The following is a 27200-nucleotide window of genomic DNA, read 5'->3' as shown; positions in this document are numbered from 1 at the left end:
TATACAAAGTCCTCATTATTATTATTATTATTATTATTATTATCTTCACAGTAGGAGAAGTAATTTCTAAACAAGTCATGTTTGGTTTGGACCTGTTATAGCACAGAGGAGTTAACTCAATATCTTCACAAAGGGTATAATAATCTCAAAGCAAGTTCTGTTTGGTTTGGACCTGTTATAGCACAGAGGAGTTAACACAATATCTTCACAATGGGTTAAGTAATCTCCAAACAAGTCATGTTTGGTTTGGACCTTTTATAGCACAGAGGAGTTAACTCAATATCTTCACAATGGGTATAGTAATCTCAAAGCAAGTCTTGTTTGGTTTGGACCTATTACAGCACAGAGGAGTTAACACAGTATCTTCGCAATGGGTACAGTAATCTCAAAGCAAGTTCTGTTTGGTTTGTACCTGTTATAGCACAGAGGAGTTAACACAATATCTTCAGAATGGGTACAGTAATCTCTAAAAAAGTCATGTTTGGTTTGGACCTTTTATAGCACAGAGGAGTTAACTCACAATATCTTCACAATGGGTATAGTAATCTCAGAGCAAGTCCTGTTTGGTTTGGACCTATTATAGCACAGAGAGGTTAACACACAATATCTTCACAATGGGTACAGTAATCTCAAAGCAAATTCTGTTTGGTTTGGACCTATTATAACACAGAGTAGGTAACCCAATATCTTCACAGTAGGAACGATAATTTCAAAATAAGTCCTGTTTAGTATGGACCTGTTATATCACAGAGAAGTTTTTCCTAGAGGAGTTTACACACAGTATCTTCACAATATGTACAGTAGTCTCTAAACATGTTCACTGTCCTTGTAGGGACCTATGTTAGCATAGTGAAGTTTACTCAAAATAAGTCCTATCTAGTACAGGGACCTATAGTAACATAAAGAAGATTACTATAAACAGGTCTGGTTTAGTACATGGACCTATCATTGCATAGAAAGTTTACTATAAACAGGTCTGGTTTAGTACATGGACCTATCATTGCATAGAAAGTTTACTATAAACAGGTCCAGTTTAGTACATAGACCTATCATTGCATAGAAAGTTTACTATAAACAGGTCCAGTTTTGTAGATGGGACCTATCATAGCATAGAGAAGTTTACTCTAAACAGGTCCAGTTTAGTACATGGACCTATTATAGCATAGAGATGTTTACTCTAAACAGGTCCTGTTTAGTACATGGACCTATCATAGCATAGAGAAGTTTACTCTAAACAGGTCCAGTTTAGTACATGGACCTATCATAGTATAGAGAATTTAACTCTAAACCGGTCCAGTTTTGTAGATGGACCTATCATAGCATTGAGAAGTTTACTCTAACCAGGTCCAGTTTTGTAGATGGACCTATCATAGCATTGAGAAGTTTACTCTAAACAGGTCCAGTTTTGTAGATGGACCTATCATAGCATAGAGAATTTAACTCTAAACCAGTCCAGTTTTGTAGGTGGACCTATCATAGCATTGAGAAGTTTACTCTAAACAGGTCCAGCTTTGTAGGTGGACCTATCATAGCATAGAGAAGTTTACTCTAAACAGGTCCTGTTTATTCAGCTTTTTTTAACTATAAGTCATGGAAATATCTGGATTGCTTATTTTAACTTGTGGTTTTCTTTAACAGTTCAGTGGATGAGTTAGCCCCTTTATGAAAATTCCTTGAAGCAACACTGATGCCACTGATTTTGTTTCTATGAATACATTTAGATCATAAAGATCATACATTGGTTTTTTGTTTCAGTTTGTATCTTGGCTTTTCTCCTCATATCTGTTGCTTTAGAGCTGTCAGTCGCCCAGAATTTGAAGACAGGAAAGTTTAGGTAAGTACAGCAGACTTGCATACTTCCGTCTAGGAAATTCAACTTTTATAAGTACAAAAATTATTCCAAATATGCTGTTCTATCCAAATCTCTACCATGACAATAAAACTTTTATTTCTTTTCCTTTAAAAAGATATGATCTGTCATCTCTAGATGTAACTTTAACACTTAAGAAAAAAACATGCTTATGTTGGTTTGTTTATTTTGTTGGTTTTTTTTATGGTAAAAACAGTACTCAGTGGATTTTGACATAATATAAGCATGCAGTCGTCAATGTCTGCTAAGTTTATACAGATGATGCCATTAAATATGGGCATCATTACTAAAAACAGAAATGACTTTAAATGACTTCTTATCAAACAACTTCCCAACAGAATTTGAATACAGTTCACAGCATCTTGGCATCATGCCTTTCCAACAGAATTTGAATACAGTTCACAGCATCTCGGCATCATGCCTTTCCAACAGAATTTGATTATATTTGACAGCAACTTGGCATCAAGGGTTTCCCTACATTACATTTGATAGCATCTTGACATCAAAAACTTCCTAACAGGATTTGATTACATTCAGCAGTGTCTCACTATCAAAATGTTTACAACAGAATTTGATAACAATTGATAGCATCTTGGCATCATGGCATTCCCAACAGAATTTGATTACATTTGACAGCATCTTGGCATCAAAATCTTCCCAACAGAATTTGATTACAATTGATAGCATCTTGGCATCAAAATTTTACCAACGGAATTTGATTACATTTGACAGCGTCTTGGCATCAAAATCTTCCCAGCAGAATTTGATTACTTTTGACAGCATCTTGGCATCAAAATCTTCCCAACCGAATTTGATTACATTTGACAGCATCTTGGCATCAAAATCTTCCCAGCAGAATTTGATTACTTTTGACAGCGTCTTGGCATCAAAATCTTCCCAACAGAATTTGATTACTTTTGACAGCATCTTGGCATCAAAACCTTCCCAACAGAATTTGATTACATTTGACAAAGTCTTGGCATCAAAATCTTCCCAACAGAATTTGATTACTTTTGACAGCATCTTGGCATCAAAACCTTCCAACCAAATTTGATTACATTTGACAGCGTCTTGGCATCAAAATCTTCCCAGCAGAATTTGATTACTTTTGACAGCGTCTTGGCATCAAAATCTTCCCAACAGAATTTGTTTACATTTGATAGCATCTTGGCATCAAAATCTTCCCAAGAGAATTTGATTACATTTGATATCATCTTGGCATCAAAACTCTCTGGTTTGTATGAATGATACTGATCTTATGTCAAATAAGACTGCCTCTACAAAACAGTTTGAGGAAATTAAATTAAGATGAATGAACTCCTTGTAAGCCCTTATTTTCATCATGGGCCTTCAGCTGATTGTCTTGTATTCCCATGTTACAAGGCTCTGCATTCTGTTGGTCCTCAACAGCAGACCCTGAACCCTCACTTTTCTCAAACGTCTTATACCTATATGTTGATCAGTAGGTCATAAAAAAAATGGACTTGTCAGAATATAGTTATCAAAATGAATTTTAAATAACATAATCAAATATAAACAGTTTTGGAAGATGAAGTGAAAATTTAAATCAAACCAGCAGATAAGAATATTCAAAGGCATTATGGTTGATTAAAATAAAGGTTTGTTGATTTTCTTTGAAAGAAATTATTTTCCAAGCACAGATGAAATCATGTTTTATCAACCTGCCATTAGGCAGAGTGTATTATGTTATATTATCTGTCCATTAGTCTGTATGTCTTTCCATCCATCTGTTACCAATTTCATATGCACACAACAACACATTTTCAGCTACCTTTACATTTACCAAACTTTGTGGTTGTCTTGCATTTGGAATGAGGAAGAACCATTCCAATTTTCGGTTTGCAAAGGTCTAAATGTAATGTGCACTTCTACAGAAAAAAGAAAATGATTTCTACAAAATAATTCAGTGTTCTACACAAAAGACATTAAACATAGACCAGTTCATAGTACTCTTCTTTTTCACTGGGACCTTCTCTTTTTATATCTGGGCATCCAACTTCTTAACACAGGGGGTCAAGTACTCTCTGTGGCATAGGTATAGACTGATGACTTATTAAAACTTTTTTTTTACCAAATCTAACATCAAACCCTGACAAACAAATGATGCATCTGCCATAAAATACAGCTCTACTTATTAGCCGATACAACTTTGCTTACTTATTTTACATGGGGCTGTTTTAGGCTTATTTTACATGGGGCTGTTTTAGGCTGATGTTTGTCAGTTATTCAAATTAAAATCAAGTTCACTTGGAACGCTTTGTTTTCAATATACATGGGAGAAATGAATTATGAATATACATGTAATTTCATTTGTCTTTTTTTCCATAAAAAAAGCCTGGTTTGGGTATAATTGTAATTACCATATAAATACTTAATGCAGGCAGGAGCATAATGGTGGATTTTGGTGCTGTCTTGTGCTTCCATTTGCTTTCATACTGCAGCAGGCCAGGACATCTCCAGCTATCAGAGGTAAAGCATGCTTTTTTTAACTACAATTTCAATATTACCTTAGTTGTGAAAGAGTACGCTGTACATCTCATATATCAGAGTTTTGATCATTTTACTTTTATAAAGAGCACTTTTAATACTATTGATGGAATAAAAAGAGCAAAAGACATGTTTAGACCACTGAATCTCACCTGAAAACATGACTTTTACATATGCTATATTTTAATTAAAACAGGGGTGATGTATGTTATAGTGGTAATAAAACACGACTGCTGTACATGTTTTTTTCTCATAACATGACATGGATGTATATCATACTTTAATTAAAACATGACCATGATATTTAATTAAAACATGACCATGATATTTAATTAAAACATGACCATGATATTTAATTAAAACATGACCATGATATTTAATTAAAACATGACCATGATATTTAATTAAAATATGACTAAGATGTATGTTGTATTTTAATTAAAACATGACCATGATATTTAATTAAAACATGACCATGATATTTAATTAAAATAAGACTAAGATGTATGTTGTATTTTAATTAAAACATAACTGGGATGTATACTGTATTTTAAGTAAAACATTACTGGGATGTATTTTATATTTTAATTACATCATAACAGGGATGGGTGTTATATTTTAATTAAAACACAACTGTGATGTATATTTAATTAAACATGACTGGTGTATGTTATTTTTCAAATTTTGTAAAACATTAAGATTGTATTGATGAAACTTGCTGTAAGCTAATATGGAGGGACAACATGATATAGCATACCTGGAATGTCACATTGTTTCAGCAAACAGATCTTTATTTGGAGTCACAATCCCCAGGACACAGCTTACATTTCCCCAAATACACACTACCCAGATTGCATCTCTGATGAAATCTAAAAGTACCTTGGGACTCTGTAAGAACATTGAGCACTTCCTAGATCATCAGATGCTTGTTTTGGACTCTTTTCTTAGATTGTGCACACTCAATAGCTATCCCTGTGCCATCTTTTTTTATACTGTGATTGCAGTGGATGTACTTTTCCCCATGTGGCTTGAAAAAAGGCCCAGGTTGGCATGAAAGGTAATTGCATGAACAGAATACAAAAGTTTCATATTCAGAATTGAAGAAGGAGGTTTACACTGTACAGTCTTATTGATTTGCCTCAATGTAGTGATTTAATGCCCACTGATGTACTTAATCTTTTCTTGTCTGGAGACTCAGTTTTCCTACCAAGACCCTCATTTTCTGGAGACTGAGGATCCAGGATTCCCACTGTCAAGGCATACAAGAGCTCTGATCCAGCTCTGATACAAAAGTCTCCTTCGAAAGGCTGTTCTGTTTTTAGCTTTGAACAAAGATTTTGGAGGTTGTTTTTACCAATTGATATTGCCAATGTTTTTATCATCATCTAGGTATTGCCAATGTTTTAACCATCATCATGATACTGCCAATATTGTTACCATCATCAAGTATTGCCATTGTTTTTACCATCAGCAAGGTGTTGTCATTGTTTTTATCATCAGCAAGGTGTTGCCATTGTCTTTATCATCACCAAGGTATTGCCATTGTTTTTACCATCAGCAAGGTGTTGCCATTGTTTTTACCATCAGCAAGGTATTGCCATTGTTTTTACCATCAGCATGGTATTGCCATTGATTTTACCAACAGCAAGGTATTGCCATTGTTTTTACCATCAGCAAGGTATTGCCAATGTTTTTACCATCAGCAAGATATTGCCTTTGTTTTTACCATCAGCAAGGTATTACCAAGCACATAACAGGCTTTTATTAGATTAGTATGAAAAGTCAAATACTTGTATTGCATGCAAAGCCACACCTGTACTCCAACTGAGCCTAGATTCACCTTCACTGTCTTGAAATATGGAAGGTATGTCCTACATTATTTTGTCTCATCATTTGGTGCTTCCTTCTGGAACACTGGAAGATTTAGATGGGGATGCGTGCAGCCAATGACAATTGTTGAGCCAGATGACATAGAATCTTCCAAAGAATGGGGAGAATTCCAACAGCATATCAATTCATGACCAAGTTTGGCTGCCTGGGCTTCCATGCACCCTCTATTTGAAATTTTGAATATTACAATGTAGGTTCTATCTTGATATGTGTGCATGCACAGTACTGAGTTAGATTTAGCTGTCCTGTAACTATTGTTATGTATATTTAATTTGCATTGTTTGTTTGTTAGCTTTTATTAATTTTTTTATTTCATTATATTCTATTGTTATGTAACATTTTGTTTCATTTAATCTTGTCCAAAATCAAGTTTATTTTCTACTTGACCTGAATTATTGATTTATTTTATTCTGTAAACATCTAGTACATAACTAAAATATTCTTTATGTGTATGGTTTTGATATCAGGATCATTATTTATAGAAGTAAACATGTTTATTTTGATCTGGGTCTTGGTTATTGAAATTCTCCTACAATTTACCTGGTGTACCTGACATAGTCCAGGTTATATACTATAATTTTGCTAACTGACTTTCTAATAATAACTAACATTTATTTTTTAAACATTTAATAGGAACTTTCTAGAAGGATATTTTCCATTAGGCAATGTTTTTTTTTTGTTATAGAAAATGTTAATTTTGACCTGAAGTCATTTGGAAGACTATATAATCTTGTTACTAGAAAGATTATTCATACATGCTATAGGATCCAGCAGAATTAATTTATGTTATTGTTGTGTTCAGTTGATCATTTGGGCTGGAATTTATTTCTTCATATTATTCAATTCAAGTGAATTTTCTCTGGAAATACAGAGTGCTCATGAAAAATAATATTCTTGGACAGAGACATTCACTGGGACTTATAGTGAATTCAAACTGGACTTATATTACTGTGTTTCAACAAAAGACTGTTCATTCATTTAACACGATACAGTCTGCCACAGGCACATCAACACCTTCAGTGTTGGACTTAATTTGGATTTCCACTAAAGTTTATTCAGAACTATATTATTTAGACTTGTGTCTGTAATTTTAGGATATTTTGGGATTTAATTTGCAATAACATATGTTCTTTTTTTTCATTTTCACTTTGTATTTTAGGGAAATAAATTATGTTTTGAATTTTGCATAGCTTGTTGCTTTTCACTTTTTTCTATTACATATTTTAAGAGCATAGAATCATTATTTGGACTTGTGTCTGTAATTCTAGGATTATTTTGGGATTTAATTTGCAATAACATATTTTCTTTTTTTCATTTTCACTTTGTATTTTAGGGAAATAAATTATTTTTTTAATTTTGCATAGCTTGTTGCTTTTCGCTTTTTTCTGTTACATATTTTAAGAGCATAGAATCGTAACACTATTATATGCAGAGAATTTTCAGCTCTACTAGAACAGCTTATGGAATGACCTGTTGTCATTTGTCTGTAATCCAATGTTGGTCTGTCCATTAGTACAAGTTTGTTATCACTACTCCCCCTAAACTACTTGGGAGATAGATGTGATACTTTGATTTTCTGTCCATTAGTACAAGTTTGTTATCACTACTCCCCCTAAACTACATGGGGGATAGACGTGATACTTTGATGGTCTGTTCATTAGTACAAGTTTGTTATCACTACTCCCCCTGAACTACTTGGGGGATAGACATGATATTTTGATGGTCTGTCCATTAGTACAAGTTTTTTATCACTACTCCCCCAAACTACTTGGGGGATAGACGTGGTACTTTGATGGTCTGTCCATTAGTACAAGTTTGTTATCACTACTCCCCCTAAACTACTTGGGGGATAGATGTGATACTTTACATCCACCTTCATCCCAAGGACTATTTCATCCTAAAAGAAAATGGTGCTGCTCAAACATCCAGTATGGCCACTATAACAGTCATCTTTAAAATTGTATTGCTATTTCTCTTGAATGTATAGTCATATCATAATGGGGATTTCATTAAAGACTTTTCATGATAATTAGGCCAATCTGACATCTGATATGGTCACCATGACAAAATCTTATCACTCAAGAATATCAGAGATGATTTCAATACTCCTCAGCAGGGATGGTCCTGGCTTTTAAAAAGCTATCGCCAACCTCAATATTTGGTCGCCAATTTTCAAAAAGTGTTGCCAGATCAAGTAGTGTACATTTTTTCAAGTGTTAATTTAGTCTATTAATGTAACAGGCAATGAAAATGACAAAAGATGGGTAGTTAATACTCTAATTACAACAAGCATTAACAAAATGTTACACAGTGTTACATGAAGATCCGTCGCGATTTTAGGGCTGCCCACTTGTTGAATGCAGTTTCAAAGTCTAATTTTTCACACCTGTACATGCTGATTCTCATTAAATTCTCGAGAGATGAGATGCAGAGTTTATTTCTGATGTCAGTTTTTATGAGATTCATCTTACTGAATCCACGTTCACAGTCTACAGTGCTGACAGGTGACACCAGTAGTCTCTCAGCAGCCCCCCTCCCCTTATGGCTAGCTTCACAAAGCTTGTAGTGAATTGCTTCCTAATTCCCAAGAATGATCACTGAATGCTGTATAAATTTTCTCGACAAGCAAAATATGATCTCCATTCCCACGAATGAAACTTACATGAGTCAACACCTGGCAATACTGGACCGTATATATAAGCATAAATTCACACCCAATTTAGGGATTCTTTCACTCCTGTATTTTGAGAAATAAATAATTGTTATTAATTATGCAAAACTGTTTTTTTGTGCTATTTCTTGTTGTGGAGTTTAAGTCTCTGCAGCCGTAACATGGATTGATGGCAAAAGGAAAAGATCAATGAGTAAAATGCTGCACTGGCGACAGATATAATTGTGACTGAGATTTTTTTCCATTTGCTTTGTATTTATACGCAGTAGTCGGTACTTCAAAGGTTATCAGTTTTCTATGAAGGTTCAGCAAAACTATTATATTGGTATATGTAAAAAAAAAAAACAACAGAAGGATTAGCCATTCAATTAATTGTATCTGTTTTTTTCGCGTCTTCAGAAGTCGGTCAGTTGTAGGTATAGTTCGGTAGCATGACTGACACTATCACAGCATACAGTACTCAGCCCAGATGTCAGCATAAGCAGATTATGATGTAACAATACACTGTAAAGATGGGGTTGTCAATACGAACAAAGGATCGTTTGTGTAACAGATTGATTTCAATGCATTGCTTAGTCAAGTTTGTGGCTTCCTTTCATTCTCCCTTTTAATGTATCCAGTCCAAATCCATGATTGTATGTACAAATTAAATAACCAAAAAGTCTGTCGCCAAAAAAATCGCCAGATGGGATATTTTCATCGCCAATAAGGAAAAAAAATCGCAATTTGCGACATTGGCGAAGCCCAGGACGATCCCTGCCTCAGTTAAAAAGAGGAAATGGTGTTATCTTTAATTCCTAGAAATTCTTTTTATACAGCAAGTATCAGTTCCTTTGAGGGACGCTTGTTTAAAGTTTTGAGAGTAAGGTATTTTGGTAAACTTCACGATCATTGGTAAGTCAGTAGAAAGTACAGTCCTTCCAATTTTTAATGTGGTTCCTGGAAGCCATAAAAGTGGTTTATTGATGTAATAACATTACATTTGCTTCTTGTGAATCTGAAAATCAATATTAAAACAAAATGTGACCAAGTTAATGGGATCCATGCCCATGCTGGTTTTTTCAAGAGGAGCATCAGCATACAAAGGGGGGAATCACTGTAGCATTGCTTAACAAATAAAGGTATATACATGTAACCTTAAAAGTTAAATATTCACAGACTAGTGTTCACTGTTTGCATCTTACCCAAAATATTGTATCTAAATATTGATTTGTTTTAGCAATATATACACCCTTTTATCTCATCATTATAAACTCATATTTTCATGCAGAATCAGTCTTTGCTATGGCAACAGAAAGCTGTGCAGTACTATCGGCAGGAATAACCATTCGAAAAGCAATGATTTCTAGTACCATGAAGACAGTGCTTGGACAGTATGTTTCTATAATGGTGTTATTGTTGGTAGTGCTGAGGTACAGGTTTACAGGTAAGAGGATGCCAATTGTATGTTTAGTTCTAACTGATTATTCTAATAAATAGCAATGACATGGTTATTACTACATATGACCATGTTTGGCACTTTCATTTATAAATATGCTTTTTAGGTTACTTAATTTTTTAAGAGTTCATCTGGTGGAAAGTTTAAAATTGTGCATCCAACATTCATTTGGTACTTTAGGAAGAGAATGGTCTACACCAGAAGCTATTACATGGCCTTGCATTCTACTTTGTATAATAATTTGCATTTTAAAAAAATACATATATTCAAGTACATAACCATTATCTACATATAGTACCATTACAATGATTAGTATATATGTTCTTTGTTAGATATGACAGATTAGGTACAATTCCTCATGAATATACATTGATCCAAAAAGCTGTGGAAAATGGTTAACAGTCGCCATCCATCACCATTCGATGACTGGTGAGAAAACTGAAATTGAAAACATAACAAACTATATATGGTAAGACTTTTATGGCTTTATAGTATTATGTGGTATCCAATAGTACTCTGACTGCTCCCAGATAACATAGACTATGTTGTTCCTTTCCAGTCCTGTATATTGTGCCAGCAAGTTTAGTGTATTCCTTGTTGTTATACAAGCTGCCAGACTGGTTCCCTAAATCTTTCACTTTTGGTGAGGCAGCAGTTACAAGTCAGCTCCTGTCTCTTCCCTTCCATGTTGCATATATGGCATTGATTCTGGTATGTGAGTCCGTATTGCATTAATATATTTATGAAAATGTAAGCTGTAACAGCTTATGGAAGTTATTTTGCCATATCTGTAATTGAGCTTGTCTTTGAAGCAGATGAAACTTATAGTTTAACCTTGATAGTCTCATTCAGCCAGATACAGCTCCATGAGATCTCCACCATTTGCAGGGTCAACAAAAAAAGAGGTGCCAGTATATTATCAGAATGAGGCTTTCTGAAAATTTTGTAAATGATTTTGTTAGTGAGCTATGTCACTGCAATTCATGCATGCCAACCGTTACGCTTTTGGCATAATTATGCTTTTTTACACTAAATTATGCCATAAGCATAAACATATTTGGATTACACATTTTCAGCATGTCCCCCTCCCAAAAAAATTAATAATTTGTTTTCTCATTTTTATTAACATCTCATTAATCTTTCAGACCATATTCTAAGAAAGACGGTGTCTACGTAACTACGACATAAGAGAATGTTTGTCCGTTGCCTTGCATGCACTTTCCTAACAGTATTATGTTCTATTTTTAGCAGTTGCCCCATTTCCAAGAAACATGCTGGTTTTACTTGCAAACTTTTAACCTCAGTTTCTATTTATAGCAGCTGTAAGGCTTAGGTAGGAGAGAACAGACTGGTTTTCTAATATTTAATCTTTGCTTGCAGATTCTTTGTTCTAATTCGTATCTGATACAGAACCAGTCTGTAGTTATCTGGCACTAAAAGTCAAGTCAGATTTATTCTAGTAGATGCTTGTGTTAGAGCAAAAATGTTTTTCAGATAATATCACAGATGGATTAGAAAAAGACAAAAAAACAATTCAGAGATGAATACATGAATTACACAATACAGCATTTGATTCAAGGGTAGCTTCACGCCCACTGCAGGCTGCGTGGAAAGGATTTTAATATTGGTCGTAATGATAAAACAAAGAAACCTTGAATTAGCTCGTTTTACAAACTCCAATACTAAGGTAACTTTTAACTTTGTTTTTTAAAGCAGAACTTATACATGAAGAGGCATTATTTACCGAGTTCTTAATAGCAGTAAAAGACTATGTTGGTCCTTTGTTCAAACAGATGTTCCTGATTCCAAAATTGAATAAAATATGCAAGAACAAAATCATCTAATATTGTTAGGTGTTTAGCAGAAGATAATTTGCTTAAAATTGCAGAAGCCATGAAAATTAGGCAGGTTAGTTTTGCAACAGACAGGAGCAGTGATCATGATGACAAAAACTTGTACCCAGTCTGTGTAAGAGACTTTGACAGTGGAAAGGGCAAAGTCAGAGTGCTTCTTCTTTCATTACCAGAATTAACAGTAGATTCCACTGGAGAAAACATTTTTTATTTGCTTGATAATGCTTTGAATAAACATAAGTTGGCAGAACTCTGTGGGGTTTTCAGCTGATAATGCATCAGTGATGACTGGAATACATAAAGAAGTTGCATTCTATGTTTTGAAAAATGTCTCCATCAGTGTACATATCAGGTTGTCCCTGTCATATGATGCACCTTGCTGCAGGAAAGGCTGCTGATAAATTAGAAGGAGAACCCCTGAAGTATCAAGTTGGCATTCTACCTGACAATGTACTTCATGCGGACAGATTGATGTGCAGTGACACCTTATTTCCCAACTAAAAGAGCCAATAACTGGAAGATACATATTTCCACTTCTTTGTTATGTTATGAAAGGAATATTGGTTCTTTACCATTCTAATGCTGACTGTGAGAGATTGTTCAGTATTGTTAACAAAGATAAAACTGAATTCAGATCAAGGCTCTGTAACCCAGCAAATGTTTCTCTGCTGGTGTGCAAATTATAGTCTCAGCTGGTAACAAAGTGTTTTGAAATGTAGTATGAGAGACTGTTACTTTTTAAAGCTCAAAGTGCTATGTATGAAAATTAGAATCAGCAATTGATGTTAAAAGACCAGAAGGGGTAAATGAATCATTTTATACATATGCTCATTGAATTTTATTATGTTATATGTGGATTACTCATTTTCTACTCAGATTACTCTATTTGTCCACTTGGATTACACTTTTTTCTCACCAGGGGTTGGCATGTATGGCAATTTCATTTCAAGAAATATTTACCTATGGAAACTCGCAATCTATACTACAAGTCATATATTCTTCCAACAATGGATTATTGTTCTAATGTATGGGGAAACTGTGCCAAATCTGAGCTTGACAGGATTTATAAACTTCAGAAACGAGCAGCACGTGTAATTTTAGATGCATCTGTTGATCATCCCTCAAAAGCATTATTTACAGAACTCAAATGGCTCACAATATATGACAGGATAGATTTTCACAAGGCAGTTCTTTTATATAAATGTCTACATGGAACTGCACCAGAGTATCTTCAAGACTTATTCAGGCCTTTTTCAGCACAATACCAGTTGAGATCAATATCACATGGAAACATTCTAATACCAAAACCAAGAACAGAGCAATTTAAAAAGAGTTTTCAATACTCTGGTACAGTTCTGTGGAATAAGCTTCCACTACATGTAAAATCTGCTGAAAATATTAGAATATTTAAGAAAAGATATCTTGAGCATGTATGTGTTTCTAACAGATAATGGAATTTAGTATTTTAATACTAAACATGTTAAAATAAACAGTAATTATTGCCATCTTCATATAATGTGCATTGTTATACTCTCCTTAAGAGGGCCTCAAGGGAGAATAGTCCTTGACTAATGAGTCACCCTCTATAAATAAAGCATTATTATTATTATTATTATTATTATTATTATTATTATTATATTATTAAGAGTGTGATGGAGACACCTTCTGTCTGTAACAACAATCATTTAAGCTTTAACAGAACCTTGTATGATTGAGATCTGTCAAAGACATGCAGTACATTTGGTTGAATGAGACTTCCAACCATAAATGAGATGCTTGTACCTTTACACAATGCCTGAACCTCATATTAAACCAGCGACTGCAACGGTGCAAAGTAAGCATGTTGCTGTAAAACAACATTGAAACTATTATCTTTTCATATTGACCCCAGTTTCATTTCAGAGAGGGGTCTGTACACAGCAGGTTCCTTGAGACTTTTCTTGTTCTGAATTTGATCCATTATGCCAATTTCTTTGCTATAATGTTGAATAGCAGGACATAAATTAATATCATGTGTTAAAATACAGTAGTAATATTGTGGTAAGCAAAAAGTATGCCCTTTGGCAATTATATCATTATAGCAGGCAAAAAGTATGGCTTTTTGACAATTAAATCTGGGATGACCTTTGGCAATTAAATCTTATAATAAGTCAGATGTGTATGGACTATGGCAATTAAATCTTATGATAAGCCAGATGTGTATGGACTATGGCAATTAAATCTTATGATAAGCCAGATGTGTATGGACTATGGCAATTAAATCTTATGATAAGCCAGATGTGTATGGACTATGGCAATTAAATCTTATGATAAGCCAGATGTGTATGGACTATGACAATTAAATCATTATGGTAAGCAAAACGTATAAGGCCTTTGACAATTCAACAGTATTTATGCATTCGTCAGAATGTGATATATCTTTAAGGTGAAAATAGATGAGTTTTGACAGCTCAATGTTATAGATTAGATTTTTTGCAAATTCTATTGCTGTTTACAATGAATAATTCTGATATTTCTGTTTTACTTTTCAGGGACAGGAAATGGTTTTTAGCAATGATATCATCAAAATATCAGTGGTAAGTTAAATGCTGAACAAAGTTACATGACTTTGAACACATTCATTGATATTTTACAAATATGGAATAAAGGTACAATAAATCTCTTTTTCCACACAAAAATCATATCAGAATACTTAAGTATTATTTTTAACACTACCTTAATGTCTTGTGTGTCACTGAATAAATATTGTTTCTGTATTTGTTTTAAAGGGTATTCTTGCTTTGAGGAATATATTCATTTTATTGGGTTATACAATCAGTATTTACAGTCATTAATTGTCCTTGAAAGTCCTTGGGAAACGAACACATATTTTTCAAGGTCTTAATAGTCATTGAGTTTTCACCTACACCATTGAAAGCCCTTGAATTTGAGAGATTTTGCTTTAAAGTAAAATATGGTGGAAAATTTTGTATTTTATTTAACAGCGCGCAAGGATTGGAAGCACAGTTTAATTTTTATCATCAGCTAGGCATTCTGCCATTATCAGAAACCACAGGAATTAGTCATTCTGCATAGTATCCCATTCATATGATACAGTTAATTCATGTGTTTCATCTAAGCAAGCAGGGTTCATTAGCAACAGTCATTTAACAAGTGATCATTGCAGAGTGCCTGGAAAGTACACATTCAACAATAGTTGGCTGCAAGACAAAGACTTCATTAAGTGAGCAAGAAAAGTTGTGACCTTGAAATACAGAGTGCTTTGTGTAGCGTGCAAGAAAAACATCAATATTGCAGGAATGAGTATGGCAGCCTGAAGTTGTAACTAAAGAAAACACATGAGCCTGTTTTTTCAATGTTAGCATTCATAGGGTCAGCATAAACAACATCATTTAATTCTTTGTTATAGTTGTCATCTGCATCGTAAAAATGTTTTTTAGCTTCTTCAACGGGTTCTAAATATGCAGTGACTGACAATAGTGTTGCAATTTTGATGACATGTTTTATACAAAGCAGTGATGTGCTAAAGGCTGATATTTTATGGATGTCAGTAGCCTTTTCAGGGCACAGTAAAACTGGCAGTTGAAACAGAAGAGAAAGTGACAATAAAATTAATATCTCAGTCCAGTGGACTCAGAGGAAAAGGAAAAGAAAAAGAAGATCAAGTGAATGCACTAGAGCTGGAGCTAGAGGAGAAAAAGTGTTGCAGTTAAAGAGCAGTTTATAAAAAAATTGAATACAGTTAAAATGACTAAGCTTTTTATTATCATTTGCTTTGCATATTTCATTACATTTATTTTTATCTTCATTGTGTTTATTTTTGTTTCTTGTATTTAAATTTGTAACTGAAAGTAGAACACTTGATAATGAGACAGTACTTGAAAACTGATCATTAAGATGTCATTGAAAAGTCATTCAGTTTCAGTCGTCAGGATGTGTATGAACCTTTTACAAATAATTACTTAAGTTAGATAGGTCATTGGATTTTAAGGAACAGTGTCATTAATTTAAAATACTTTATTTATACTGACAGCAAAACTTGATCAACTAAAACTTGACTAATTGATATTACACAATTAAAATGATGAAGTCTAGGGTAAAAAGAGTAAACAAATGTACAAGATCCATTTCAGAATTCATTGAACACATTATGTGATTGCCATTTTCATCTTGTTTCAGATAATACAAATAGGCATTGTGACTGCCACTGCTGCTTTCATTGTACTTGACCGAAGGAAATTCCAGTCAGAATGGTTCTACGTGTCATATGCTGTGATAGGTTTTTTCCTGGTGCTTCCTTGTCTTTTTATATTGCTCAGGCAAAACCCAGTCAACTGGATCATCTCAAGAGTCACACAGTCCACATATACTGTAAGTTAGAGCCAAACAGACAGATAGACAAAAAGACAGAGAAACAGATATAAAAGAAACAGACACACCTATGCATAATGGATAATTATAGATGCAATACTGTAGTTATTACTGTTATTTTTGACAATATTGCAACAATCTTGCATACAAATGTCGATGATTTCCAATCATTTTCATTGTAGAATCAGACATTCACCTTGTACAATTAGATATAGCAGTAAGCAAGTATTTATAAATGCTCCCCCCACCGCAAGATGTTAAAGAATAAAAATAAGTTTTTAAAAAATGTGCAGTTAGCGGTAAACTACTGATCTGAGAAAACCAAGTCTTATGTTGGACAAAACTTGTCATGATAGAAATGCATACAGTAGTCCCCCTCTTCAATGGCCCTCCTGACCAGCGGCCACCCTATCCTTATGGCCAAAATCCATTGGCACGGACGAGTTTGTGTTCAAAAGTACCCCTCATGAAAGGCCACCCGGCTAACGCAACCAGCAGCCAGCATATTTGTGCAATAATATAAAATTTACCCCTCACAAGCGGCCACATATTATTTTAATATGTATCCAGAACCAGTATTTTATTCATAACGCGTGTTAAGTAATCTGATTTCTGTTTCCAGATATCAGGTTTTCGTTACTGAAAGAAGTCTTGACTAAAGTACATGTGCCACTAAGGTTAATATTATATCATTTACGCCTCACAAGAAGCCACATTTATTCCATAAAAGCGAGAAAGACTCAAATTTTAATCCATGCAAAAGGGTACGTACATGTAATCCAATTAGCCTTACTGCTGTGTTATCATAAGATGTCCAGTTTAGTCACTCTGATAATTGTTAAGATTACAATTATTCTGAGAAGTGGCATTATCGATGTACAATACACAATACACAAGTCAGCAGGAAGATGGTTTGATAGCCTTTATGGCTTCCCTTAGTAAGGTGTTGAGCTTGTTCACTTTGATAATTAGTGGCTATTACTACTGACAGTAATTGTCAAAATTACAAATCCTAACGGCCGTGAGGGGGGGCAAGGATTCTTGCAGAAAACTAATGTCGGAAAGACTCAGATAAACAATATCGTGAAAGATAAGGAAACAATTCTGCAGAAGTGGGAAGGTGCAATGGACGAAAAAAGGAAGATTGTTTGAGCCAGGAGATGTTTGTATCCTGATTTGAATGACAAGAAAAAGCAACAATTTTGTCAGTTGAATTGGGATATAACGACCTTACTGCAAGTAACAGATGGTTGCAAGTGCAACACAACAGTAAGTGTTCTGTCCTTAGTGGAGAATCAGCTGATGTTAATAATGAAGTTGTCAAAGATTGGAACAAAAGACTGAATGAAATATGCAGGGGATATGACAGCCAGGATATTTTTAATTGTGACGAGACTGGTTTGTTTTTTAGACTGTTACCAACAAAGTGACAGATGATGTGATCTGTAACATAATTATAAAGACAGTTTTAAAACTATATCAGTGGTTATTCATAACATTCTTTTGAAAATGATGAAATAGTTTGTTTTATATTTATTTCACAGCTTGTGATATTTTAATGAAAATGTTAAATGTTTTAGAATTAAATGTACTTGTGACTTTCTTCATGTGTATTTACTATTTGCATTTGTCATCCCCCTCTAGAAAGGCCACCCTCATTATAAGGCCACTTCCCTGCTGCAATAGGGGTGGCCTTATAAGAGGGGGACTACTGTACTAAATTTTTATAAGCATATCTTAAACCATTCTGGAGATATTGACTGGATTATGAGTGGGATGTATGGACAGAACAGTAATAAAAGTGGAAATAACTCTTAAAATGCTGATCAGGTAGATTCCATTTTCTTCAGTACACAGTGTCTAATCATGATAAATAAGTATACCAAGTTTCATGAAGATACCTTAGAGGGTTGTTAAGGTGAGATATTAGATATTTTTAAAAAACTGTCACAAATGGACAGATGGATGAGCTGAATCCGGTATATGCCCCAATCTGCTTTTGGACGGTGATGTATAAGGAAGGGGAAAACCTAAAATTCTTCCCGTTTTTCTGTTTTACTCAGACAATTCTTAATTTTTTGTTGTGGGAACAAGCATGCTAGTGAGGTGATGCCCACACCCCATCCAACTCCAGCATGGTTAAAAAAATCGAAGGCTTTTATATGTGAGTGTGGCCCCATCCCCAGTGTGTTATTAGTGTGCATTTTTTGTTAAAAAATAAGTGAATTTAAAAAATACCATTTGAATGGGGTTGATCTTTTTAATTTGTAAGGGACATACTGGCTTAGATTCACGTTTCCAGGTTTTCTTTCATTACTTTCTTGGGGCCAAGAACATATCAAATTAGTGCTTGTTCTCCTCTCATTTTAAAACCTTGCTCTGGTTTCCTTGCCTTTCAGTGTTATAAATATAATCACCATCCTTGCTCTGTATCAGTGTATGCTGTCTTCTTTTTTTTTAATGTTTGTTATGCATTTGTTGTATTTGTTGTAAGTGTTTTTATCCTTTATTTATATACATTTTAGGGACTGGCCTTTCTTTTGGTTGAATTTTTGGATCAAAATATAAAAAAAGACAAATAAATTCAGTTCTGGAAAAAAAATATTTAATGTTTTTATACTGGCGTCTTTGCATAATATATGCATTTTGGAATCACATCTGTTAGTATATTATATGTCCTAAACATCAGATTAAATGTTTAGAAAATGTTATGTAGTCATTCAGCAGTACCCATTCTTACAAGTAAACAGTTCAACTGCTATGCTGAAGGCTTCAAAGTGATGCTAAGGACAAAAGTCAAACTTCTCTGTAACCACTGCATATGTTATAGGGCTATTCTCAAGCCCATTATTGGCCTTAGCCCTTGGTCAGCTGTAATCAAAGTGATGATTTTGTCTATGAATTCTCCATGTTTTTTCACAATAAATAAAGTAAACCAAAATCAAAAATGTATTAAATGTATACATTTGTTGAATATTACAAGTTGTCAGATCAACGAAAACATGGAAGAAGAGTTCACGATTTATTGATGAGCCAACAGCAGTCAATATTCAGCATTCATTATCATTGTTATCCATTATGGTTTTGGTTCTCAGATGCCACTTATCAGCATTTACCTACATTTGACAGACAAACATTTTGGCATTGAGGGCTTTCAAATTTGAACAAAATAAGGAAAACATTCTCAAGAAACGTCTCAAAACATCACTCAACAAAATTTGACCAAGTTTGACTTAAAGCATCCTGGTATAGAGTGCTTTCAAGTTTGCACAAGATGATGACAATCCACCATCAAATATGGCCACCATTACTTAAAATAGAAACATCTTTAAAGGACTTCTCATAAACTGCACAATAGAATTTGACACCATGTGACAGAAAGCATCCTAGCTGTCTAATGAGTAGAAATGATGATGTTCCACTGTTAAATATGGCTACCTTTACTAAAAAAATATAGAAAAAGCATAACTTCTCAAAATCTGCTTAACAGGATTTTACTAAATTTGACAGGATGAATCCTGGTATAAAGGTCTTTGAAATTTGTACAAATGATGAATGCCTGCCATTAAAAAATAGCTGTCATTATTAAACATAGAAACACCTTTAAATGACTTCTTAAACTACTTTGACCAAATTTGACAGCATTCAGGTATGCAAGCCTTAGGCATCTGAAGAAATGTAACTGATTTGACATCAGATATGGTCACTATTTCTAAAAATTATAAAATTCTTTAAGCAATTTCACAAAAGTCGCTCGGGCCCAGAGTGGCCATGTGGTCTAAAGTGATTGCCTTTCCTGATTACTGGCATTTCACCTTTGCCCACATGGGTTCGCTCAGCCAGTGTGGTATGTGAGAAAGCTTGCCAGTAGCTTTCCATGGTTCAGTGATTCTTACTGGGATATTCGCAGGTTCTTCTACCACCAGTTATACTGGCTGTCATGCATAGCCTATCATGCACTGAAGAAAGGTGTTAAACCCAAAACAACAATAAAAGCCATTTAGCAGAATTTGATCAGATTTGATGGAAAGTATCAGGGCTTCAAGTCTGTATGAATGAGGTTGTATGAATGAGGTTAGTCTACTGTCAGATATGGCTGCTGCTATTAAAAATAAAAAAATCCTTTAATAACTTCTTTAAAAAATAACTTCTAAGAGAATTTGACCAATTTTGTTGGCTTGAAGGCCTGTCAGCTATACAAATGATCTCCAGACATCATCAAATATAGCCAGTGTTACTGAAATCATTAAAACATATGAACAGTTTTATCTTATAACACAACAGAATTTTACCAACTTTAATAGAAAGCATTCTGGAATTGGGACCTTTTAGTTTTGATCAAATGACACTGATGTGGCATCAGAAATGAATAAAGACACCAAAAAGAGCAAAACATTGAAACAGTTTTTTTGTAAAATATGTAGTCAACAACATTGGAAGAAAGAATCCTACCAACCCAGATTTCTTAGCAATGTCTCTTTCTCCTGCATTTAGTTATTAAGCATCTGTCAGCAAAATGACTGATACACTTGTGCCTCCTGTTAAGTTATCCACAGATTATTTGGAAAGCAGAATGAGTGACTTCATTTTTCCTTGTATAAAAGGAGCAAATATAAATTGCCAGTTTTTCCCATTGATGTTGTTAGAATGTATTAACAATATGTTGTTAGAATGTATTAACAATATGTTGTTAGAATGTATTAACAAAATGCAGCTTACAAATCTTTTGCAGATAGTCCTTTTTCTATGGTGGTGCTTTTGTACTCTTGTCAGTGTTCTCCTAGTGAATCATTATGGAAACAGAAACCAGTCATCCAATGAGAAAGCAGTATCTACAATGACTAGGAAGTTATTCCATGTCATAGTAATTGTAGTTTTTGCGCCAGGAATTCTGCTGGAGCCAGAGTTCCTGTACTTGTCATCTGTGATAGCCACAGCAGTACTGATAGTTCTTGAGGTATGTTCATAACGTGAAACCTTCCTTAGTGGATATTTTCTTTATGGGTTTATAATTCAGCTTCTAAGAAAACTCAAAAAGTCATGTGTTTTGGTCCCCTGAGTGACCCTTTTTAGTGGCTTAAGTGTATTTTCTTTTTACCTACCAGTATAATTGTTTGAGGCCATCACTGAGTGTGTCACTAGTGGAGTCATCAGATCACATAGGTCAGATGGTAGAGTATGAAGTTGGAGTTCAAGAAGACCCTGGCTCAAGTCTCAGTTTGGATATAATCTGTCTCTTGTGACTTTTGTAAATCATTCTGCAGAATATAATTATTCTAAATGTAACATTAATGTGTAGTTATTTTGCATAATTCTACATTAATGTCTAGATATCCTGCATAATTATATATTAAAGTGTAGATATCCTGCATAATTCTACATTAATTTGTAGCTGTCTTGTATAATTCTACATTAATGTGTAGATATCCTGCATAATTTCACATTTATTTATAGATATCCTGTATAATTCTAGATTAATATGTAGTTATCTTGTATAATTCTAGATTAATGTAGTTATCTTGTATAATTCTAGATTAATATGTAGTTATCTTGTATAATTCTAGATTAATATGTAGTTATCTTGTATAATTCTAGATTAATATGTAGTTGTATAATTCTAGATTAATGTGTATTATCTTGTATAATTCTACCTTAATGTGTAGATATTGCACTATTTTACATTAATATGTGTAAATATCATGCATAATTCTACATTATTGTGTAGATATTCTGCATAATTCTACAGTATTATTTACAGGTGCATGTAAAATGTGATTTTCATAGGTACTCTACATTTGTCTGATATCAATGTATTGCTGTAAAAAAAAAATAGGAGTCACCAAACATGTATTTGTGATAAAAATGTAAAATTCAATTTAAAATAAATCTGCTTAAGGAAAACTTTCCTTGTGTTGAATGCGGCATAAATATGTCTGTATTGAAATAGAGATAGATTTACATTTTAAACAGATAACTTAGCAGAAACATAATGTTGTAACTTAAAAACCTTCATAATAAAACTTTCTTGAATCTTTAGATGGGAAACTGGGACCCTAATCCAATCTGCTTTCCTTTTTCTAGGTAATACGACTGTACAGGGTGCCTCCTTTTGGTGTTTCTTTACACCAACAATACCAGGTGTTTGTAGACAAACAAGACAGTGGGGATCTGATATTAACTCCAATCTATCTTTTGATTGGCTCATCTTTATCCCTGTGGCTGACCCCGTGCAGTGGGCATGGTGAGTATCTCTCTGAGCATTGCATGGATCTGATATTAACTCCAATCTATCATTTGATGGCTCATCCTTACCCCTGTGGCTGACCCCATACAGTGGGCATGGTATCTCTCTCAGCATTGCAGGGATCTGATATTAACTCCAGTCTATCATTTGATTGGCTCATCCTTACCCCTGTGGCTGACCTCATGCAGTGGGCATGGTGAGTATCTCTCTGAGCATTGCATGGATCTGATATTAACTCCAATCTATCTTTTGATTGGCTCATCCTTACCCCTGTGGCTGACCCCATGCAGTGAGCATGGTGAGTATCTCTCTGAGCATTGCAGGAATCTGATATTAACTCCAATCTATCTTTTGATTGGCTCATCCTTACCCCTGTGGCTGACCTCATACAGTGGGCATGGTGAGTATCTCTCTCAGCATTGCAGGGATCTGATATTAACTCCAATCTATTATTTGATTGGCTCATCCTTACCCCTGTGGCTGACCCCATGCAGTGGGCATGGTGAGTATCTCTCTGAGCATTGCAGAGATCTGATATTGACCTCAATGTATCATTTGATTGGCTCATCATTATCCCTGTGGCTGACCCATGGAGAGGACATGGTGAGTATCTCTCTGAGCATTGCATGGATCTGATATTGACCACAGCCTATCTTTTGATTGGCTCATCCTTACCCCTGTAGCTGACCCCATGCAGTGGACATGATGGTGAGTATATCTCTGAGGATGTGGATCCCAGTCTTTCTTTTGATTGGATTATCCTTATTGTTACAACTCCATGTTCCTAAAGTTGTTAACAGAAAGAAGCAAAACCAACAAGTTTAGTAAAACCAACATAAGTGAAAATTCAAAAGACACTTTCAGTATTGTGAATTGAATTCCAAGTGATTCTAAATGTTCTATCACAATTCAAAAACTAGAAGATGTTCTGAATGAATTCCAGTAGTCTTGAATGTCTGGATGTACCACAGTGATATAATCCAGAATGACTTTGAACGTGGCCTCAATAATCCTACAGTAGTGTTTTAGTCCAAGGAGTCAATGAACACTTTGTAATTGCAATGAATAATTTAAATAATTACTCTCAAATTATATTGGAATATCTGAAAACAACTGTAAGGTATTCCACAGACTGATCATAAAACAGGAATAATTGGTTACCAGATCCTGTATATACTAATTTCACTTGACCTGAAACACAGGAAACAAGATTTAGTCATTTGAAAATGGAGATTTCATCAAATTTAATGCATTGGAATGTAACAGATTATTGTAATATATGCACTTCAACCTAAGAGACATGTACAGTTTGACAGATTTTTTTCTAAAATGTACATATTTAGCTCATGTGCATTTGTTTAAAGATACAAATAGATTCATTTTTCTTTTCTGAAAAGAATAAGCGAAAATTTCTCTGCTCATTCAGTACCAATAAAATTAGTTTTCTCTCCTTGAAATAAATTGAGAGATTCGTAATTATGAGAACAATTCTTACTGCACATTTTTACTACTTTTTAAACCAAACAATTTTTGTATTTTCTAGGTGACTGGTTGAAATGTAAATTTAATCAAAAGTAGTCAATTTACTTTCTTTTCTCTATTTTTAGATTGCAAAATTCTGCCTTCATTTGCTGGAATTATCTCCCTTGGTGTAGGTGACATGGCAGCATCTATTGGTGGGAAAATGTTTGGACAACACAAGTGGCCAGGTGAGAGAGTTATTGTTTATATCTAGTGAAATAAACGCATTAAACAATTAAGGGTGCAAAAACAAATCATTGAAATAATGATAAAAAACTATGAAACAGTTTTGTGCCTGTATTCCAATAATAGACAGATCATTTAAAACTTGCTTAGCTTACCATAAGCTCATGTTATAGTGTTGCATCTTCTGTGAATCACGCATTTGTCCATCAACATTGTCTTGCTGCTACTACTCTGGAGTCCATATTTCTGATCCGGTTTCAATTCAACTTGGGATGTGGGTTTATATAATCAATAGTTTGATGTGTCTGTTAATGAATGAGATCCATGCATATAAATAAAGTAATCTTGCATCTGATTGGTTCACCTTGTTACTACGCTAGATGCTATATGTCTGAGTGGTTAGAATCAGATCCAGAATTTAGGAATTTTTTTTAATTAAGATCTTAGATAAGCTAGATAAACAGCCAGATTTATGCATGCTTAACTAGGTGATCTTGCATCTAATTGGCTGAGCCTCTTACCCATCTGGATGCCATGTTGATCAGATTTGAAATCAAGCTTTTTGATGGATTTGATAATGAATGATCCATGAATATTAACAAGGATATGTGACATATGATTGGCTGAGTGTGTGACTACTCTAGATTCACATTAATTAGGCAACTTGCATTAGATTAGTGGAGCTTGCCAATCTACTGGAGGTCTCATTCCAATAGAATTTTGATCAGAATTGGAATATATGCTTACATCTTGAAGGTCTTGGACAATTTTGAAGTAAGTGTGGTGCATACATATTAACGAGGTGATCTTGTTCAGATTGGTTGAGCCTATACCAATCAGAAGGCAATTCTGATTTGATTTTGATTAAAATTGTCATAAGGGTTTATGTAATCAGGAGCTTGAACAGTGTTGAAAATGGACAGATCACACACATATTAATGAGGAGAAAATGGACAGATCACACACATATTAATGAGGAGAAAATGGACTGGTTACACATCTTAATGATGAGAAAATGGACAGATCACACACATATTAATGAAGAGAAAATGGACAGGTCACACACATATTAATGAGGAGATACCTTGTTTCTGATTGGCTGAGGTTGTTGCGAGACTTAAGCCACATTTTTTATTATATTTTTTTCAGACTTTAAATTCATGTTATATTAATGAAGTACCTTGTTTCTGATTGGCTGAGCTTATATAGTTTCTATAAAACATGATAAATGGTTTAGATCATTAAGATTTTGAATGACATTATTTATAAGCAAGAGACTGTGCACATTAATTATGCCATTATCTTCAGAATAACATTTATGAGACTAAAGTAAAATAGGTAAAATCAATACAACGTAAAGTTTGAAAGCCAGCTTAGTGAAAAGGGCAGCTATTAAGTTCTATAAGCAGGTATCAGATATAAGGTCCACTTGGGCCTCATGTTTACATAAGACTTACACATGAATTTCTTGTTAAAAGTTTGCATTATTACATAAAACATATTAATTGCTCTTGTCTGTAGATTTCTTAACCCCAGCAAAAGTATATACACATTAGCTTCAACCCATTGCTTGCAGAATTTCTCCATGAAGCCGTACCCAAGTGTAGGGGTGCATTCAATGAGACCACCATTATGCATTGTTAACCTGAATTGTTTATCTGAATGACTTGTTCTCTTGTGGGGAATTTTCTTTCAGACATGAAAGGAGCACATGGACTAATTTGGAAATCCAACCCACCCAAGCTAAATATGGGACATTTGCCACATCTTTTGGTTTTTTTAAAAGAAGTGTTAAACGGTCGTCAGCTTGCCAAGTTGGAAGTTGGACTAGAATGGTCTTCCCTTGGATTGAAGGACTGGCACCAAATCCCACTACTTGTCAGCAAATACTGAGTACATTCTTCTGATCAAGGTCTTGCAAATTTTGAATTTACTTGTGCCTTTGCATCAGTGAGTGATTCTTTTGGAGTTTCTTATGTTATGGAAGTAGACTGGCTTTTTTGCTGTCAATTTCTAACTACATTATTGATGAATACTCTATGTACTCGAGTATAGGTTAAGGCAAATTACAAGCAACAAAGATTCTGATCTGCTGTTGCATAATGAGCCTGCAGATCAGTGTCTCTGTTGTTTGTTCTACTGGCAAACCGTAGACCCAGGTCTACTGGCACATTATGCGACTGCTGATCTGGGTCTGTGCTATTTACCATTGGACTCGACTTATAAGCAAGTATAAACAGTATTTTGTTCTTCAGTGGTCTAATTTTGTAATGCAATAAGCTTACTGATGATGTCGTGTTAACTCTCTGCCCTGTGGTCTACAGTACTTTAAAATCAACTAAGTACTCCATCTTATTTATGAATTTTGTTGAGTAATTGATCCATGTAGGCTATTGTTCTACTGTATTTACATGTTTTAACACATTAAGCATTATCTTTTGCATCCTGTTCAAGCTGACTGAAGACACTCATTTTACCAATATGAATTTTATGGGGTGCAATTCAGACCATACATGCAGTCAGCATGCAAAATTGCTTCCAGCCCCCTCGTAAGATGCCATTTAACAAAAGAATGGGGCAAAAAATAGGTAGCCAGTCCATCTGACCAGTTGGATTTCTAGGTATATCAAGAAAACTTTTATCTCTAG

At 34.3% G+C, this 27200-nt stretch overlaps 1 protein-coding gene across 2 annotated transcripts in view; it reads left to right on the top strand.

Annotated features, from left to right (window-relative positions):
* LOC149802082 (dolichol kinase-like) overlaps positions 1–27200 on the top strand; it is a 46939-nt gene that overhangs the window by 6376 nt on the left and 13363 nt on the right. For both annotated transcript variants that reach the window (XM_089956481.1, XM_089956482.1), the window contains exons 3-11: positions 1756–1834; positions 4272–4360; positions 10210–10365; positions 10937–11088; positions 14762–14806; positions 16410–16601; positions 21334–21558; positions 22683–22842; positions 24453–24554. In XM_089956481.1, coding sequence (XP_089812607.1) covers positions 1756–1834; positions 4272–4360; positions 10210–10365; positions 10937–11088; positions 14762–14806; positions 16410–16601; positions 21334–21558; positions 22683–22842; positions 24453–24554 — 1200 coding nt within the window. The remainder of the gene's footprint in view (positions 1–1755; positions 1835–4271; positions 4361–10209; positions 10366–10936; positions 11089–14761; positions 14807–16409; positions 16602–21333; positions 21559–22682; positions 22843–24452; positions 24555–27200) is intronic.

The sequence above is a fragment of the Sinohyriopsis cumingii genome, chromosome 4, assembly GCF_028554795.1.
Source record: "Sinohyriopsis cumingii isolate HCF-2022 chromosome 4, ASM2855479v2, whole genome shotgun sequence".
Taxonomy (NCBI): Eukaryota; Metazoa; Mollusca; class Bivalvia; order Unionida; family Unionidae; genus Sinohyriopsis; species Sinohyriopsis cumingii.
The sequence above is the reverse complement of the archived record's forward strand: the minus strand, read 5'-3'. Positions and strand labels throughout refer to the sequence as shown.